General features: G+C 38.0%; 1 protein-coding gene across 3 annotated transcripts in view; it reads left to right on the top strand.

Annotated features, from left to right (window-relative positions):
* FAAH2 (fatty acid amide hydrolase 2) overlaps positions 1-19,269 on the top strand; it is a 211,580-nt gene that overhangs the window by 57,034 nt on the left and 135,277 nt on the right. For all 3 annotated transcript variants that reach the window (XM_055269427.1, XM_055269430.1, XM_055269426.2), the window contains one exon: positions 340-459. In XM_055269427.1, coding sequence (XP_055125402.1) covers positions 340-459 — 120 coding nt within the window. The remainder of the gene's footprint in view (positions 1-339; positions 460-19,269) is intronic.

Below are 19,269 nucleotides of genomic sequence, written 5' to 3' on the forward strand. Positions count from 1 at the left end.
ACATGAACCCCAGAACTTAAAAGTTGATGGAAAAAAAAAAATAAGAGCTCTTTTCTATATGGGAGAATTAAGAAAAAGCAGACACACAAACACAGACCCAGGGAAGAAATATCCTCAGGGAAGACCTTATCAGTAATTACTTTAAAATGTAAATAGCTTAATATTCTCAAATAATATAGATGAATAGAATAAAATTATGTTCTAAATATATGCTGTGAACAAAAGACTCACTTTGGATCTAAAGACACAAAAAGGTTGAAAGTGAAAAGATGGAAAAAGATATTCCATCAAATAGTATATTAGATTTATTTATTTGCAAGTATTTTGTGTTTCTTGTAGGTGGTGAGGGCTGCACACTGGCAGCTGCCTGCTCAGTGATTGGTGTGGGCTCTGATATTGGTGGTAGCATTCGAATGCCTGCTTTCTTCAATGGTATATTTGGACACAAGCCTTCTCCAGGTAATGTTAATATGATCAGAAGGGTGGTTCTACTTTTGTAATTCAGAGCGATTCAGAAATTTTGTTCCTAGCAGGATTATCTTGCTTATCAAGGTGATTATTATATATTTCTCAATATTCTTAAATAAAACTAGCTACTGTTTATTGAGCACCAACTCTGGGACTGGTGCACAGAATTGTGCAAGGGTCTCCTATAACTAATTTCTTTTAATACTTATAGTAGTTTTTTTTTTTTTTTTTTTTTTCAGAAAAATATCCCCAGTTTACAAATGACAAATGCAAAGCTCAGAAAGATCAAATAAACCAGCCCCAAATTAAATAGTTAAACAAGTAAATCATAGTGCTAGGATTCAAACCTACTTGGATTACAGGAGGCTGTTTTCTATCCACTATACTAAAATGACTTGTGAGTTAAATTTGATTTTCTCTCATTTAAAGGATAAAAAAACACAATTTTAGAAACAGTGGAAAGAAAAAGTAAAATTCTGTCACCTTGAAACTCCACTTATTGGCATTTACTGTTTTTTCAATGAATTCAAGCAGTATTTATTTTGTATTATTTATGGTGGTAAGAATGTCAAAGCAGAGTCCCTGCGTTCAAGGAACTTAAATCTTCTAGACATTCAAAAAGTGATTTAAAGGTAATATAAGGTAGTCTAATAAATAGAATTGTGATATAGTAAAGCAGAATATTTTGAAATTTAGATTAATCATAAAAATATGCTAAGAATAAATCCTCATTTGATTATGGTTTTTAGGAATCAGTATTATAATAATGTTCCATATACACCATGGAATACTATGTAGCCATGAAAAAGAACAAGATCATTTCCTTTGCAGGGACATAGATGGAACTGGAGACCATTATCCTTCTGTTACTAACACAGGAACAGAAAACCAAATGTGACATATTTTCACTCATAAGTGGGAGCCAAATGATGAGAACATGTAAACACATAGAGGGGAAAAACAAACACTGGGGAACTTTCAGAGGGCAGAGGGTGGGAGGATGGATAGGATCAGGAAAAATAACCAATGGGTACTAGGCTTAATACCTGGATGATGAAATAATCTGTAGAACAAACCCCCATGACACAAGTTTACCTATGTAACAAACCTGCACTTGTACCCCTAAACTTAAAAGTTAAAAAGAAAGATAAATCCCGGCTCTTCATGACTTTAAAGAATTACGCACAAAAAGAGTACTGAAAATTGGCCTTCTAGGAGTTGACCTATTTTTTTTCCCTTCCATATTTTATTCTAGGTTCAGGGGGCACATATGCAGGCTTATTACATGGGTAAATTGTGTGTCCATGTGGTTTGGTGTACAAATGATTTCATCATTCAGGTAGTGAGCACAGTCCCTGATAGGTAGTTTTTTGATCCTTGCCCTCCTCCCATCCTCCACCTTTAAGTAGGCTCTGGTTTCTATTGTTTTCTTCTTTCTGTCCATGTGTACTCAAGGTTGAGTTCCACACACAAGTGAGAAGATGGGGTAGTTTGTTTTCTGTTCCTGTGTTAATTAGCTTAGGATAACGGCCTGTAACTGCATCCATATTGTTGCAAAGGAATATTTTATTCCTTTTTATGGCTGCATAGTATTTCATGGTGTAAATGTACTACATATTCTTTATTCAGTCCACTGTTGATGGGAAGCTAGATTGATTCCATGTCTCTGCTATTCTGAATACTGTGATAAACATATGAGTTCATGTGTCTTTTTGGTAGAACAAATAATTTTCCTTGGAGTATATATCTGGTAATGGGATTACTGTGTTAAATGGCAGTTCTAAGTTATTTGAGATATCTCCAAACTCCTTTCCAAAGGTCTGAACTAATTTATATTCTTACCAACAGTATATAAGCATTCTATTTTCTCTGCAGCCTCATCAGCATCAGTTATTTTTGGATTTTTTCAATGATTGCCATTCTGGCTTGTGTGAGACAGTATCTCATTGTTGTCTCTATAAGCATTTCTCTGATGGTTAGTAATATCGATAATTTTTTACAGGTTTGTTGGCTGCTTGTACATCTTCTTTTGAGAAGTGTCTGTTCATGTCATTTGCTCACTCTTTAATTGATTATTTACTTTTTGCTTGTTGATTTAAGTGTCTTATAGATTCTGTATATTAGACTTATGTTGGATGCATGGTTTCTGAAAATTTTCTCCCATTCTGTAGACTGTTTGTTTACTCTTTTGATAATTTCTTTTGCTGTGCTGTAGCTCTTTAGCTTAATTAGGTCCCACTTGTCAAATTTTCTTTGAAATTGCTTTTGGAGACTTAGCCATAAATTATTTGCTAGTCCAGTGTTGAGAAGGGTATCTCCTAGGCTTTCCTCTAGCATTTTTATAGGTTGAGATCTTACGTTTAAATCTTTAATTTATATTTAGTTAATTTTTGCATATGGTGAAAGGTAGGGATCCAGTTATATTTTTCTGCATATGGCTGGTCAGTTATCCCAGCGCTGTTTATTGAATAGGAAGTCCTGTTACCCTTGCTTTTGTAAATTTTGTCTAAGATCAGATCGTTGTAGGTTTGCAGCTTTATTTCTGGGATCTCCATTCTATTTCATTGGTCTATGTATCTGTTTTTATACCAGTTTCATGCTGTTTTGGTTACATTAGTCGTACAATACAGTTTTAACTTCGGTAAAGTGATTTATTTGCCTTTTTTTTCCTTAGGATCCCATTGGCTGTTTAGATGTTTTATTGGTTCCATATGAGTTTTAGAATAGCTTTTTTTATTATTATTATTATATTTAGGTTTTAGGGTACATGTGCACAATGTGCAGGTTTGTTACATATGTATCCATGTGCCATGTTGATTTCCTGCACCCATTAACTCGTCATTTAGCATTAGGTATATCTCCTAATGCTGTCCCTCCCCCCTCCCCCAACCCCACAACAGTCCCCAGAGTGTGATGTTCCCCTTCCTGTGTCCGTGTGTTCTCATTGTTCAATTCCCACCTATGAGTGAGAACATGCGGTGTTTGGTTTTTTGTCCTTGCGATAGTTTACTGAGAATGATGTTTTCCAGTTTCATCCATGTCCCTACAAAGGACATGAACTCATCATTTTTTATGGCTGCATAGTATTCCATGGTGTATATGTGCCACATTTTCTTAATCCAGTCTATTGTTGTTGGACATTTGGGTTGGTTCCAACTCTTTGCTATTGTGAATAGTGCTGCAATAAACATACGTGTGCATGTGTCTTTATAGCAGCATGATTTATAGTCTTTTGGGTATATACCCAGTAATGGGATGGCTGGGTCAAATGGTATTTCTAGTTCTAGATCCCTGAGGAATTGCCACACTGACTTCCGCAATGGTTGAACTAGTTTCCAGTCCCACCAACAGTGTAAAAGTGTTCCTATTTCTCCACATCCTCTCCAGCACCTGTTGTTTCCTGACTTTTTAATGATGGCCATTCTAACTGGTGTGAGATGGTATCTCACTGTGGTTTTGATTTGCATTTCTCTGATGGCCAGTGATGATGAGCATTTCTTCATGTGTTTTTTGGCTGCATAAATGTCTTCTTTTGAGAAGTGTCTGTTCATGTCCTTTGCCCACTTTTTGATGGGGTTGTTTTTTTCTTGTAAATTTGTTTGAGTTCATTGTAGATTCTGGATATTAGCCCTTTGTCAGATGAGTAGGTTGCAAAAATTTTCTCCCATTCTGTAGGTTGCCTGTTCACTCTGTTGGTAGTTTCTTTTGCTGTGCAGAAGCTCTTTAGTTTAATTAGATTCCATTTGTCAATTTTGGCTTTCGTTGCCATTGCTTTTGGTGTTTTAGACATGAAGTCCTTGCCCACACCTATGTCCTGAATGGTATTGCCTAGGTTTTCTTGTAGGATTTTAATGGTTTTAGGTCTAACATTTAAGTCTTTAACCCATTGTCTCAGCCCAAAATCTCCTTAAGCTGATTAGCAACTTCAGCAAAGTCTCAGGATACAAAATCAATGTACAAAAATCACAAGCATTCTTGTACACCAATCACAGACAAACAGAGAGTCAAATCATGAGTGAACTCCCATTCACAATTGCTTCAAAGAGAATAAAATACCTAGGAATCCAACTTACAAGGGATGTGAAGGACCTCTTCAAGGAGAACTACAAACCACTGCTCAATAAAATAAAAGAGGATACAGACAAATGGAAGAACATTCCACACTCATGGGTTGGAAGAATCAATATCGTGAAAATGGCCATACTGCCCAAGGTGATTTATAGATTCAATGCCATCCCCATCAAGCTACCAATGACTTTCTTCACAGAATTGGAAAAAACTGCTTTAAAGTTCATATGGAACCAAAAAAGAGCCCGCATCGCCAAGTCAATCCTAAGCCAAAAGAACAAAGCTGGAGGCATCACGCTACCTGACTTCAAACTATACTACAAGGCTACAGTAACCAAAACAGCATGGTACTGGTACCACAACAGAGACATAGATCAATGGAACAGAACAGAGCTCTCAGAAATGATGCCGCATATCTACAACTATCTGATCTTTGACAAACCTGACAAAAACAAGAAATGGGGAAAGGATTCCCTATTTAATAAATGGTGCTGGGAAAACTGGCTAGCCATATGTAGAAAGCTGAAACTGGATCCCTTCCTTACACCTTATAGAATAGCTTTTTTTTTTTTTAATTCCGTGAAAAATAACACTATTTTGATAGGGATAACACTGAATATGTAAATTACTTTGGAAAGTATGGCAATTTTAATGATATTGATTCTTCTAATCCATGATAATTGAATATTTTTCTGTTTGTTTCATCTCTAATATTTTTCCAGCAGTATTTTGTTGTTCTTTTTGTAAAGATGTTTCACTTCTTTGGTTATTGGTATTTCTAGATATTGTAGTTTTGGTGTGGCTATTGTAAATGGGATTGCATTTTTTATTTGGCTCACCAAGTGTATTATTGAAGTGTAGAAATGCCACTGATTTCTGTACATGAATTTTGTGTCCTGAAACTTTACTAAAGTCATTTATCAATTCCAGGAGCCTATTGGGAGAGTCTTTTTGAATCATATTGTCAGCAGAGAGAGATTGACTTTGTCTTTGTCCTATTTGAATGCCCTTTATTTCTTTCTCATGCCTAAGTGCTCTGGCTAGGACTTCCAGTATTATGTTGAATGGGAGTGGTGAAACTGGACACCTTTGTCTTACTGCAGGTCTCAAGGGGAATTATTCTGTCTTTTGCCCATTCAATATGATGTTGGCTGTTGGTTTGTCATAATTAGCTCTTATTATTTTGATGTATGCTCTTTTGATGGCTAGCCTTCTAGGGTTTTTATCATGAAGGAATGTTGGATTTTATTGAAGTCTCTTTCTGATTCTATTGAGATGATTATATCTTTTTTTGTTTTAAATTCTGTGTATGTGGTAAATCATTTTTTTTAATTTGCTTATGTTGAATTAACATTGCATCCCAGGAGTAAAGCTTACTTGACTGTTGTGAATTAACATTTTGATGTGCTGCTGAAATAAGTTTGCTAGTATTTTGTTGAGTTTTTTTCTGTCTGTATTCATCAGGGATATAGTCATGACTTTTGTTGTTGTGTCTGTGCCAGATTTTGGCATCAGGATGCTTGATTTCTAGAATCAGTTAAGGAGCATCCTCACCTCAATTTTTTTTGGAATAGTTTCAGTAGCATTGGTACCAGGTTTTCTTCCTTCCTTTCCCTTCCCTCCCCTCCCCTTCCCTCCCCTTCCCTTCCCTTCCCTTCCCTTCCCTTCCCTTCCCTTTCTTTTTGCGTTTCTGGTAGACTTCAGCTGTGAATCCATCTGTTCGATGGCTTTTTTGCATTGGGAGGTTTTTTTTTAATTACTGAATTAATTTCAAAACTTGTTATTTGTCTTTTCAAGAATTCTCTTTCTTCCTGGTTCAATCTTCAGAGATTGTGTGTTTTCAGAAACGTATCCATTTTCTCTAGATTTTCTAATTTGTGTCCATAGAGGTGTTCATAATAACCACTGAGGATCTTTTGTATTTCTGTAGTATCAGTTGTAACTTCACCTTTATCATTTCTGATTGCATTTATTTGGACTTTTTTTTCTTTATTAATCTAGCCAGCAGTCTATCTTGTTTATTCTTTCAAAAAAGAGACTCTTGGTTAAATTGATCTTTTGTACAAACTTTTGCATGTCAATTTCATTGGTTCTACCCAATTATAGTTATATATTTTCTACTGTAAGCTTTGAGTTTGGATTGTAATTTATTTTCTAGTTCCTTTGGGTGTGATTAGATCACTGATTTTAGATCTTTCTAACTTTTTGATTCAGGCTTTTAACATTTTAAACTTTACTCTTAACAGTGCATTATCTGAATCACAAAGATTTTGGTAAGTTATTTTTTATTTTCATTAGCTTATAATAATCTTTTGATACATACCTTAATTTCATCGTTCACCCAAAAGTTATTCAAGAAAAAGTTATTTAATTTCCATGTGTTCATGAATTTTTGAAATATTTTATTTATATTGATTTCTATACTTTTTTCACTCTGATCCAGGAGTGTGTTTGGTATGATTTAAAATTTTTTAAATTTATTGAGACTTGCTGTATTACCAAACTCGTGGTCAATCTTAGAATACATTCCATGTGCGGATGAGAGAAATGTATATTCCATGATTGTTGGGTGGACTATTTTGCAGATGTCGATCAGGGGCAATTGGTCAAATGTTAAGGTTATATCCTTCATTTATTGGTTAGTTTTCTGCCTCAAAGATCTGCCTAAGGCTGTCAGTGGGGTTTTGAAGTCTCCCACTATTATTGTGTGGCTAAGTTTTTTTCTTACATCAAAAAGAACTTGTTTTATGAATTGGAGTGCTCCAAATTGGGTACATGTATATATAAGATAATTCAGTCTTCTTGTTGAATTAAATCCTCTATCGTTATATTATGCCCTTCTTTGTCTTTCCTGATTGTTGTTGGTTTAAGATCTGTTTTATCTTATAAAAAGATAGCAACTCCTGCTTTTCTTGTTTGCTATTTGCATGGTAAGTTTTTCTCCATCGCTTTACTTTGAGCCTTTCAGTGTTATTACATGTGAGAGAAATTCCTTGAAGACAGCAGATGGTTGCTTTTTTAGTTTGGTGTTTAGACCATTTACATTCAGGGTTAGTATTAATGGATGAGATTTTGATTCTGTAGTCACGTTGTTAGCTAGTTGTTTTGTAGAATTCATTGTGTAATTGCTTTATATTATCTGTGGGCTATTTGCTTGAATTGTTTGTGGTAGCAGGCATCATTCTTTTGTTTCTATTTTTGGCACTCCCTTAAGGACCCCTTTTAAGGTTGGTCTGGTGGTAATACATTTCATCTGGGAAGGACTTTATTTTTTTGTTTATGAAGCTTAGTTTGCCAGGACAGGAAATTCTTAGTTGGAATTTCTTTTCTTTGAGGATGCTGACAATACACCCCCGTGTCTTCTGCCTTTAAAAGTTTCTGCTGAGAGGTGTGCTGCTATCCTGATGGAGTTCTCTTTGAAAGTGACATGACCTTTTTCCTTAGTTGCCTTTAAGGATTTTACTTTTGCCATTGACCTTGGTGAATCTGATGGCTGTGTTCCTTGTGGATGGTCATCTTGTATAGTACCTAGCCAGAGTTCTCTGTATTTCTTTGATTTGCCTGTCAAACTCTCCAACAAGATTAGGAAAATTTTAAGGGACTATATTTTCAAATATATTTTCAGAGTTAATTATTCTCTCTCCTCTCTCAGGCATGCCACTGATGCATAGATTTTGTTGCTTTACATAATCCCATATTTCTTGGAGGTTTTGTATATTGTTCTTATTTGTTTTTCTTTATTTTCATCTGACTGAGTTGATTTAAAAAACTAGTCTTTGAGCTCTACGAATCTTTCCTCAGCTTGATCTATTCTGCTGTCAATACTTCCTACTGTATTATGAACTTTTTGTAGTGAAATGTTTAATTCCAGGAGCTCTGTTTGGTTCTTTCTTTAAATGACTATTTCATCTCTCAGCTCTTAGGTCATTTTAATGGATTCCCTGGATTCCTTGGATTGGGTTTCAACTTTCTCCTGAATCTTGATGAGTTTTCTTTCCGTTCAGATAATGAGTTCCATATCTGTCAGAAAGGCTAGTTTGTTCATTTGGAGGTAAGGGGATGCTCAGTTTTTGTTTTGTTTAGTTTTGTTTTTAATTTTCATAATTCCTGCACTTATTCTTTCTCCTCTGAGGGGGCTGGTGTTCCCTTAACTGTGTTGAAAGCTGATTATAGTCAGTTGGTTTTAATTCTGTGTGCTTTCAGAAGGCCAGGGTTCTTTATAGGATCTTTATTAGTGATCGGATTTTTGCCTTGGGTTTCTGAGGCACTGTATACTGGCAAAAATTTTTTTGATGTTGTAACTTAGGCTGTAATCTAGTAAATAGCATAAAAGGGTAATGGCTGGTAGATAGGCCCTTACTCAACAACTTGGCTCTTATGCATTTCTGAATGTTCATAGTAGTTATCTGTGGTTGGCTGGAGAGAAATGACCTCACTGGGTCTGATTCTAGGCCTTGGTGGAACATCCTCTGATCACTAGTGCAGTGCCTACATTTCCTATTTTAGGTGCTCCAGGCTGCAGACCTTCCCTGCACTCACCATTGAAGGACATAAGTGTAAGCCCACAGGTCCAGCTTTGCCTTTGCCTCAGAGAATGCATGGTTTGGGGTCCTGCAGATTGCACAACCCCATCCACCACTTGAGGCACCTGAGCACTCTTCCTAGGGAACTGAGATTTGGCCTAAACACCCTGCAACTACCACTTCAACTGGCTTCTACTTGCAAGCATTAGTTGCTGACCCCAAAAGCCCACCATGACCACTGCCAACATGAGCACATAATGCTTGGGAACCAGAAGGACATCTTACATTGCTATTGCTATTGCCTACACTATTTTGACTGCACAGGGGCTTAAGAGCCCACTTTCCTACTTAGTTCACTAATAACACAATTGCCATTCAAGAAAGACACCCAGAGGCCCAAGAATTGGCCCACCTGGAACCACCAATGTGGGTACCAGTGTACACCACCCCTTGGCATGAGGATGGATGCTCTTAGCTACCACTGTGATCACTGAAGCCTGAAGACAGGCACAACTGGTGTCAGTCCTTAGCACAACTTTACTAAAGCCTTCACTAACAAGCATACCCTAACACACAGAGGGAAACTGCAGATAGCTCTTTACAACCAAAAATACTATACAGAGATTTAACTGCTGCATGCATCTTGAGGCAAAGCCAAAGGGCTCAACACAACCAACATTATAGAAACACCTTCAGGAAAAAGTCTCCCCAAAGGAAAGTAAATTTAAAAATAGAAAGAAGTGATTGTTACACCAGATGCAGAGATGTCAACATAAAGACACAGAAACATGAAAAAGCATGGAAATATGACAACCCTAAAGGAACACAATAATTCACCAGCAAGAGATTTAAACAACAGAAAAAAAATCTCAAAATTCCATATAAAGAATCCAAAACAAAGATGCTCAGTGAGATGCAAGACAAGTCTGAATACCGGGGTGGAGCCAAGATGGCCGAATAGGAACAGCTCTGGTCTCCAGCTCCCAGCCCCAGCGACACAGAAGACGGGTGATTTCTGCATTTCTGCTTGAGGTACCGGTTTCATCTCACTAGGGAGTGCCTAACAGTGGGTTCAGGATAGTCGGTGAAGCGCACTGTGCGCGAGCCGAAGCAGGGCGAGGCATTGCCTCACTCGGGAAGCCGCAAGGGGTCAGGGAGTTCCCTTTCCTAGTCAAAGAAAGGGGAAACAGACGGCACCTGGAATATCGGGTCAGTCCCGTCCTAATACTGCGCTTTTCCAACGGGCCTGGAAAACGGCACACTAGGAGATTGTGTCCCACACCTGGCTCGGAGGGTCCTATGCCCACAGAGTCTTGCTGATTGCTAGCACAGCAGTCTGAGATCACGCTGCAAGGCGGCAACGAGGCTGGGGGAGGGGCGCCCGCCATTGCCCAGGCTTGCTTAGGTAAACAAAGCAGCCAGGAAGCTCGAACTGGGTGGAGCCCACCACAGCTCAAGGAGGCCTGCCTGCCTCTGTAGGCTCCACCTGTGGGGGCAGGGCACAGACACCCAAAAACTCAACGAGAACCTCCACAGCCTTAAATGTCCCTGTCTGACTGACAGCTTTGAAGAGAGTAGTGGTTCTCCCAGCACGCAGCTGGAGATCTGAGAACGGACAGACTGCCTCCTAAAGTGGGTCCCTCACCCCTGAGCAGCCTAACTGGGAGGCACCCCCCCAGTAGGGACAGACTGACACCTCATTCAACCGGGTACTCCTCTGAGACAAAACTTTCAGAGGAACTATCAGACAGCTGAATTTGTGGTCTCACGAAAATCCGCTGTTCTGCAGCCACCGGTGCTGACACCCAGCCAAACAGGGCCTGGAGTGGACCTCTAGTAAACTCCAACAGACCTGCAGCTGAGGGTCTTTTCTGGTAGAAGGAAAATTAACAAACAGAAAGGACATCCACACCAAAAACCCATCTGTACATCACCATCATCGAAGACAAAAAGTAGACAAAACCACAAAGATGGGGAAAAAACAGACCAAAAAAACTGGAAACTCTAAAAAACAGAGCACCTCTCCTCCTTCAAAGGAACGCAGTTCCTCACCAGCAACGGAACAAAGCTGGATGGAGGATGACTTTGATGAGTTGAGAGAAGAAGGCTTCAGACGATCAAACTACTCTGAGCTATGAGAGGAAATTCAAAACAATAGCAAAGAAGTTAAAAACTTTGAAAAAAAATTAGAAGAATGGATAACTAGAATAACCAATGGAGAGAAGGGCTTAAAGGAGATGATGGAGCTGAAAGCCAAGTTTCGAGAACTACGCGAAGAATGCAGAAGCCTCACTAGCAGATGCTATCAACTGGAAGAAAGGATATCGCTGATAGAAGATGAAATGAATGAAATGAAGAGAGAAGGGAAGTTTAGAGAAAAAAGAATAAAAAGAAATGAACAAAGCCTCCAAGAAATATGGGACTATGTGAAAAGACCAAACCTATGTCTGATTGCTGTATCTGAAAATGATGGGGAGAATGGAACCAAGTTGGAAAACACTCTGCAAGATATTATCCAGGAGAACTTCCCCAATCTAGCAAGGCAGGCCAGCATTCAGATTCAGGAAATACAGAGAACGCCACAAAGATACTCCTCGAGAAGGGCAACTCCAAGACACATAATTGTCAGATTCACCAAAGTTGAAATGAAGGAAAAAATGTTAAGGGCAGCCAGAGAGAAAGGTCGGGTTACCCACAAAGGGAAGCCCATCAGACTAACAGCTGATCTCTCAGCAGAAACTCTACAAGCCAGAAGAGAGTGGGGGCCGATATTCAACATTCTTAAAGAAAAGAATTTTCAACCCAGAATTTCCTATCCCGCCAAACTAAGCTTCATAAGTGAAGGAGAAATAAAATACTTTACAGACAAGCAAACGCTGAGTGATTTTGTCACCACCAGGCCTGCCCTAAAAGAGCTCCTGAAGGAAGCACTAAACATGGAAAGGAACAACCAGTACCAGCCCCTGCAAAAACATGCCAAATTGTAAAGACCATCGAGGCTAGGAAGAAACTATAGCAACTAACGAGCAAAATAACCAACTAACATCATAATGACAGGATCAGATTCACACATAACAATATTCACGTTAAATGTAAATGGGCTAAATGCTCCAATCAAAAGACACAGACTGGCAGACTGGATAAAGAGTCAGGACCCATCAGTGTGCTGTATTCAGGAAACCCATCTCACGTGCAGAGACACACATAGACTCAAAATAAAGGGATGGAGGAAGATCTATCAAGCAACTGGAAAACAAAAAAAGGCAGGGGTTGCAATCCTAGTCTCTGATAAAATAGACTTTAAACCAACAAAGATCAAAAGAGACAAAGAAGGCCATTACATAATGGTAAAGGGATCAATTCAACAAGAAGAGCTAACTATCCTAAATATATATGCACCCAACACAGGAGCACCCAGATTCATAAAGCAAGTCCTGAGTGACCTACAAAGGGACTTAAACTCCCACACAATAATAATGGGAGATTTTAACACCCCACTGTCAACATTAGACAGATCAACAAGACAGAAAGTTAACAAGGATATCCAGGAATTGAACTCAGCTCTACACAAAGTGGACCTAATAGACATCTACAGAACTCTCCACCCCAAATCAACAGAATATACATTTTTTTCAGCACCACACCACACCTATTCCAAAATTGACCACATAGTTGGAAGTAAAGCTCTTCTCAGCAAATGTAAAAGAACAGAGATTATAACAAACTGTCTCTCAGACCACAGTGCAATCAAACTAGAACTCAGGATTAAGAAACTCAGTCAAAACCGCTCAACTACATGGAAACTGAACAACCTGCTCCTGAATGACTATTGGGTACATAATGAAATGAAGGCAGAAATAAAGATGTTCTTTGAAACCAATGAGAACAAAGACACAACATACCAGAATCTCTGGGACACGTTCAAAACAGTGTGTAGAGGGAAATTTATAGCACTAAATGCCCACAAGAGAAAGCAGGAAAGATCCAAAATTGACACCCTAACATCACAATTAAAAGAACTAGAAAAGCAAGAGCAAACACATTCAAAAGCTAGCAGAAGGCTAGAAATAACTAAAATCAGAGCAGAACTGATGGAAATAGAGACACAAAAAACCCTTCAAAAAATTAATGAATCCAGGAGCTGGTTTTTTGAAAAGATCAACAAAATTGATGGACCGCTAGCAAGACTAATAAAGAAGAAAAGAGAGAAGAATCAAATAGATGCAATAAAAAACGAAAAAGGGGATATCACCACCGATCCCACAGAAATACAATCTACCATCAGAGAATACTACAAACACCTCTATGCAAATAAACTAGAAAATCTAGAAGAAATGGATAAATTCCTCGACAAATACACCCTCCCAAGACTAAACCAGGAAGAAGTTGAATCTCTGAATAGACCAATAACAGGTTCTGAAATTGTGGCAATAATCAATAGCTTACCAACCAAAAAGAGTCCAGGACCTGATGGATTCACAGCTGAATTCTACCAGAGGTACAAGGAGGAATTGGTACCATTCCTTCTGAAACTATTCCAATCGATAGAAAAAGAGGGAATCCTCCCTAACACATTTTACGAAGCCAGCATCGTCCTGATACCAAAACCTGGCAGAGACATAACCAAAAAAGAGAATTTCAGACCAATATCCTTGATGAACATTGATGCAAAAATCCTCAATAAAATACTGGCAAACCGAATCCAGCAGCACATCAAAAAGCTTATCCACCATGATCAAGTGGGCTGCATCCCTGAGATGCAAGGCTGGTTCAACATACGCAAATCAATAAATGTAATCCAGCATATAAACAGAACCAAAGACAAAAACCACATGATTATCTCAATAGATGCAGAAAAGGCCTTTGACAAAATTCAACAATGCTTCATGCTAAAAACTCTCAATAAATCAGGTATTGATGGGACGTATCTCAAAATAATAAGAGCTATCTATGACAAACCCACAGCCAATATCATACTGAATGGGCAAAAACTGGAAGCATTCCCTTTGAAAACTGGCACAAGACAGGGATGCCCTCTCTCACCGCTCCTATTCAACATAGTGCTGGAAGTTCTGGCCAGAGCAATCAGGCAGGAGAAGGAAATAAAGGGTATTCAATTAGGAAAAGAGGAAGTCAAATTGTCCCTGTTTGCAGATGACATGATTGTATATCTAGAAAACCCCATTGTCTCAGCCCAAAATCTCCTTAAGCTGATTAGCAACTTCAGCAAAGTCTCAGGATACAAAATTAATGTACAAAAATCACAAGCATTCTTGTACACCAATCACAGACAAACAGAGAGCCAAATCATGAGTGGACTCCCATTCACAATTGCTTCAAAGAGAATAAAATACCTAGGAATCCAACTTACAAGGGATGAGAAGGACCTCTTCAAGGAGAACTACAAACCACTGCTCAATGACATAAAAGAGGATACAAACAAATGGAAGAACATTCCATGCTCATGGGTTGGAAGAATCAATATCATGAAAATGGCCATACTGCCCAAGGTAATTTATAGATTCAATGCCATCCCCATCAAGCTACCAATGACTTTCTTCACAGAATTGGAAAAAACTACTTTAAAGTTCATATGGAACCAAAAAAGAGCCCGCATTGCCAAGTCAATCCTAAGCCAAAAGAACAAAGCTGGAGGCATCACGCTACCTGACTTTAAACTATAATACAAGGCTACAGTAACCAAAACAGCATGGTACTGGTACCACAACAGAGACATAGATCAATGGAACAGAACAGAGCACTCAGAAATGATGCCGCATAGCTACAACTATCGGATCTTTGACAGACCTGACAAAAACAAGAAATGGGGAAAGGATTCCCTATTTAATAAATGGTGCTGGGAAAACTGGCTACACATATGTAGAAAGCTGAAACTGGATCCCTTCCTTACACCTTATACAAAAATTAATTCAAGATGGATTAAAGACTTATATGTTAGACCTAAAACCATTAAAATCTTACAAGAAAACCTAGGCAATACCATTCAAGACATAGGCGTGGGCAAGGACTTCATGTCTAAAACACCAAAAGCAATGGCAACAAAAGCCAAAATCGACAAATGGGATCTCATTAAACTAAAGAGCTTCTGCACAGCAAAAGAAACTATCATCAGAGTGAACAGGCAACCTACACAATGGGAGAAAATTTTTGCAACCTACTCATCTGACAAAGGGCTAATATCCAGAATCTACAATGAACTCAAACAAATTTACAAGAAAAAAACAAACAACCCCATCAAAAAGTGGGCAGAGGACATGAACAGACACTTCTCAAAAGAAGACATTTATGCAGCCAAAAAACACATGAAGAAATGCTCCTCATCACTGGCCATCAGAGAAATGCAAATCAAAACCACAGTGAGATACCATCTCACACCAGTTAGAATGGCCATCATTAAAAAATCAGGAAACAACAGGTGCTGGAGAGGATGTGGAGAAATAGGAACACTTTTACACTGTTGGTGGGACTGTAAACTAGTTCAACCGTTGTGGAAGTCAGTGTGGCGATTCCTCAGGGATCTAGAACTAGAAATACCATTTGACCCAGCCACCCCACTACTGGGTATATACCCAAAGGACTATAAATCATGCTGCTATAAAGACACATGCACACGTATGTTTATTGCAGCACTATTCTCAATAGCAAAGACTTGGAACCAACCCAAATGTCCAACAACAATAGACTGGATTAAGAAAATGTGGCACATATACACCATGGAATACTATGCAGCCATAAAAAATGATGAGTTCGTGTCCCTTGTAGGGACATGGATGAAACTGGAAAACATCATTGTCAGTAAACTATCACAAGGACAAAAAACCAAACACCGCATGTTCTCACTCATAGGTGGGAATTGAACAATGAGAACTCATGGACACAGGAAGGGGAACATCACGCTCCGGGGACTGTTGTGGGGTGGGGGGAGGGGGGAGGGACAGCATTAGGAGATACACCTAATGCTAAATGACGAATTAATGGGTGCAGGAAATCAACATGGCACATGGATACATATGTAACAAACCTGCACATTGTGCACATGTACCCTAAAACACTAAAGTATAATAAAAAAAGTTAAAAAATCAAAAAAAAAATTAATATACAAAAATCACAAGCATTCTTGTACACCAATAACAGAGAAACAGAGAGCCAAATCATGAGTGAACTCCCATTCACAATTGCTTCAAAGAGAATAAAATACCCAGGAATCCAACTTACAAGGGATGTGAAGGACCTCTTCAAGGAGAACTACAAACCTCTGCTCAATGAAATAAAAGAGGATACAAACAAATGGAAGAACATTCCATGCTCATGGGTTGGAAGAACCAATATCGTGAAAATGGCCATACTGCCCAAGGTAATTTATAGATTCAATGCCATCCCCATCAAGCTACCAATGACTTTCTTCACAGAATTGGAAAAAACTACTTTAAAGTTCACATGGAGCCAAAAAAGAGCCCGCATCGCCAAGTCAATCCTAAGCCAAAAGAACAAAGCTGGAGGCATCACGCTACCTGACTTTAAACTATACTACAAGGCTACAGTAACCAAAACAGCATGGTACTGGTACCACAACAGAGACATAGATCAGTGGAACAGAACAGAGCCCTCAGAAATGATGCCACCTAGCTACAACTATCTGATCTTTGACAAACCTGACAAAAACAAGAAATGGGGAAAGGATTCCCTATTTAATAAATGGTGCTGGGAAAACTGGCTAGCCATATGTAGAAAGCTGCAACTGGATCCCTTCCTTACACCTTATACAAAAATTAATTCAAGATGGATTAAATACTTATATGTTAGACCTAAAACCATTAAAATCCTACAAGAAAACCTAGGCAATACCATTCAGGACATACGCGTGGGCAAGGACTTCATGTCTAAAACACCAAAAGCAATGGCAACAAAAGCCAAAATCGACAAATGTGATCGCATTAAACTAAAGAGCTTCTGCACAGCAAAAGAAACTATCATCAGAGTGAACAGGCAACCTACACAATGGGAGAAAATTTTTGCAACCTACTCATCAGACAAAGGGCTAATATCCAGAATCTACAATGAACTCAAACAAATTTACAAGAAAAAAACAAACAACCCCATCAAAAAGTGGGCAGAGGACATGAACAGACACTTCTCAAAAGAAGACATTTATGCAGCCAAAAAACACATGAAGAAATGCTCCTCATCACTGGCCATCAGAGAAATGCAAATCAAAACCACAGTGAGATACCATCTCACACCAGTTAGAATGGCCATCATTAAAAAATCAGGAAACAACAGGTGCTGGAGAGGATGTGGAGAAATAGGAACACTTTTACACTGTTGGTGGGACTGTAAACTAGTTCAACCATTGTGGAAGTCAGTGTGGTGATTCCTCAGGGATCTAGAACTAGAAATACCATTTGACCCAGCCATCCCATTACTGGGTATATACCCAAAGGTCTATAAATCATGCTGCTATAAAGACACATGCACACGTATGTTTATTGCAGCACTATTCACAATAGCAAAGAGTTGGAACCAACCCAAATGTCCAACAACGATAGACTGGATTAAGAAAATGTGGCACATATACACCATGCAATACTATGCAGCCATAAAAAATGATGAGTTCGTGTCCTTTGTAGGGACATGGATGAAACTGGAAAACATCATTCTCAGTAAACTATCGCAAGGACAAAAAACCAAACACCGCATGTTCTTACTCATAGGTGGGAATTGAACAATGAGAACTCATGGACACAGGAAGGGGAACATCACGCTCCTGGGACTGTTGTGGGGTGGGGGGAGGGGGGAGGGACAGCATTAGGAGATACACCTAATGCTAAATGACGAGTTAATGGGTGCAGGAAATCAACATGGCACATGGATACATATGTAACAAACCTGCACATTGTGCACATGTACCCTAAAACCCTAAAGTATAATAAAAAAAAAAAAAAAAAAAAGAGAAGTCTGAATACCAATACAAAGAACACAGAAAAACTAATCAGGATATAAATGAGAAATTTACCAAAATGTTATATATATATATATATAATTTATATATATAATGTTTTATACACATATATATTTTAAATGTTTTATATATATATTTTTTAAAACAGGAATTCTAGAACTGAAGAATTAATTTAAGGAAATACAAAATACATTCAAAAGCTTCAAGAATAGACTATACAAAATAGAAGAAAAAAATTTTACAACTTAAAGAATGGTCTTTTGAAATAATTCTTTCAGACAAAAATAAGAGTGCAAAGAATTAAAAAAAAAAAAAAAACAAGGCCTCCAAGATCTTTGGGACAACATAAAACAACTGAATATAAAAGTTATTAATATTCCTAAATGTGAGGATAGATCAAAATTTAGGAAACGTATTTAATGAAATAACAGATGAAAACTTCCCAAGTCTACCAAGAGGTTTAAACATCCAAACACAAGAGGCTCAGTGATCCAAAGAAACAGAATACAAAAAATCTTTATCACAGCACATTATAATGTAACTGTCCAAAGTCAATGTGAACAATGATTTTTAAGAACAGCAAGAGAATGTCATCTAGTTACCTATTAAAAAAAACCATCCGACTAACAATGACCCTCTCAGCAGAAACTTCAAAGGCCAGAAAATAAATAGATGATATATTCAAAGTGTAGAAAGAAAAACAACCCTGCTGACTGTGAATACTATATTCAGCAATACTTGCCTTCATAAATGAAGGAGAAATAAAGTCTTTCCCATACAAATATGCTGAGGGAATTTGTCATGATTAGATTGGCCCTACAAGAAATGCTCAAGAAGTCCTAAACATGAAAGCAAAAGGACATTAACCATTATGAAAACACATGAAAGCAAAAGGACATTTACCATGATGAAAACACACAAAAATAGAACTCACTGGAAATGCAATCACACAAAAATGGAAGAGAAAGGAATCAAATGGCCCTACTACAGAATTCCACCAAACCACAATGACAAACAATGTGGGAAAAAAAATAACTCATGAAACAAACAGAAAACAGTTGACAATATGGCAGGAAGAAAACCTCAATTGTCAATAATAATTATGAACATAAACAGATTAAAATCGCAAAAGTTACAGATTGACAAAATTGTAAAAAACAATCTAACCAAATTCTTGCCCTTTGCCCACTTTTTGATAGGGTTCTTTGTTTTTTTCTTGTAAATTTGTTT

Source organism: Symphalangus syndactylus, chromosome X (assembly GCF_028878055.3).
Source record: "Symphalangus syndactylus isolate Jambi chromosome X, NHGRI_mSymSyn1-v2.1_pri, whole genome shotgun sequence".
NCBI classification, from domain to species: Eukaryota; Metazoa; Chordata; class Mammalia; order Primates; family Hylobatidae; genus Symphalangus; species Symphalangus syndactylus.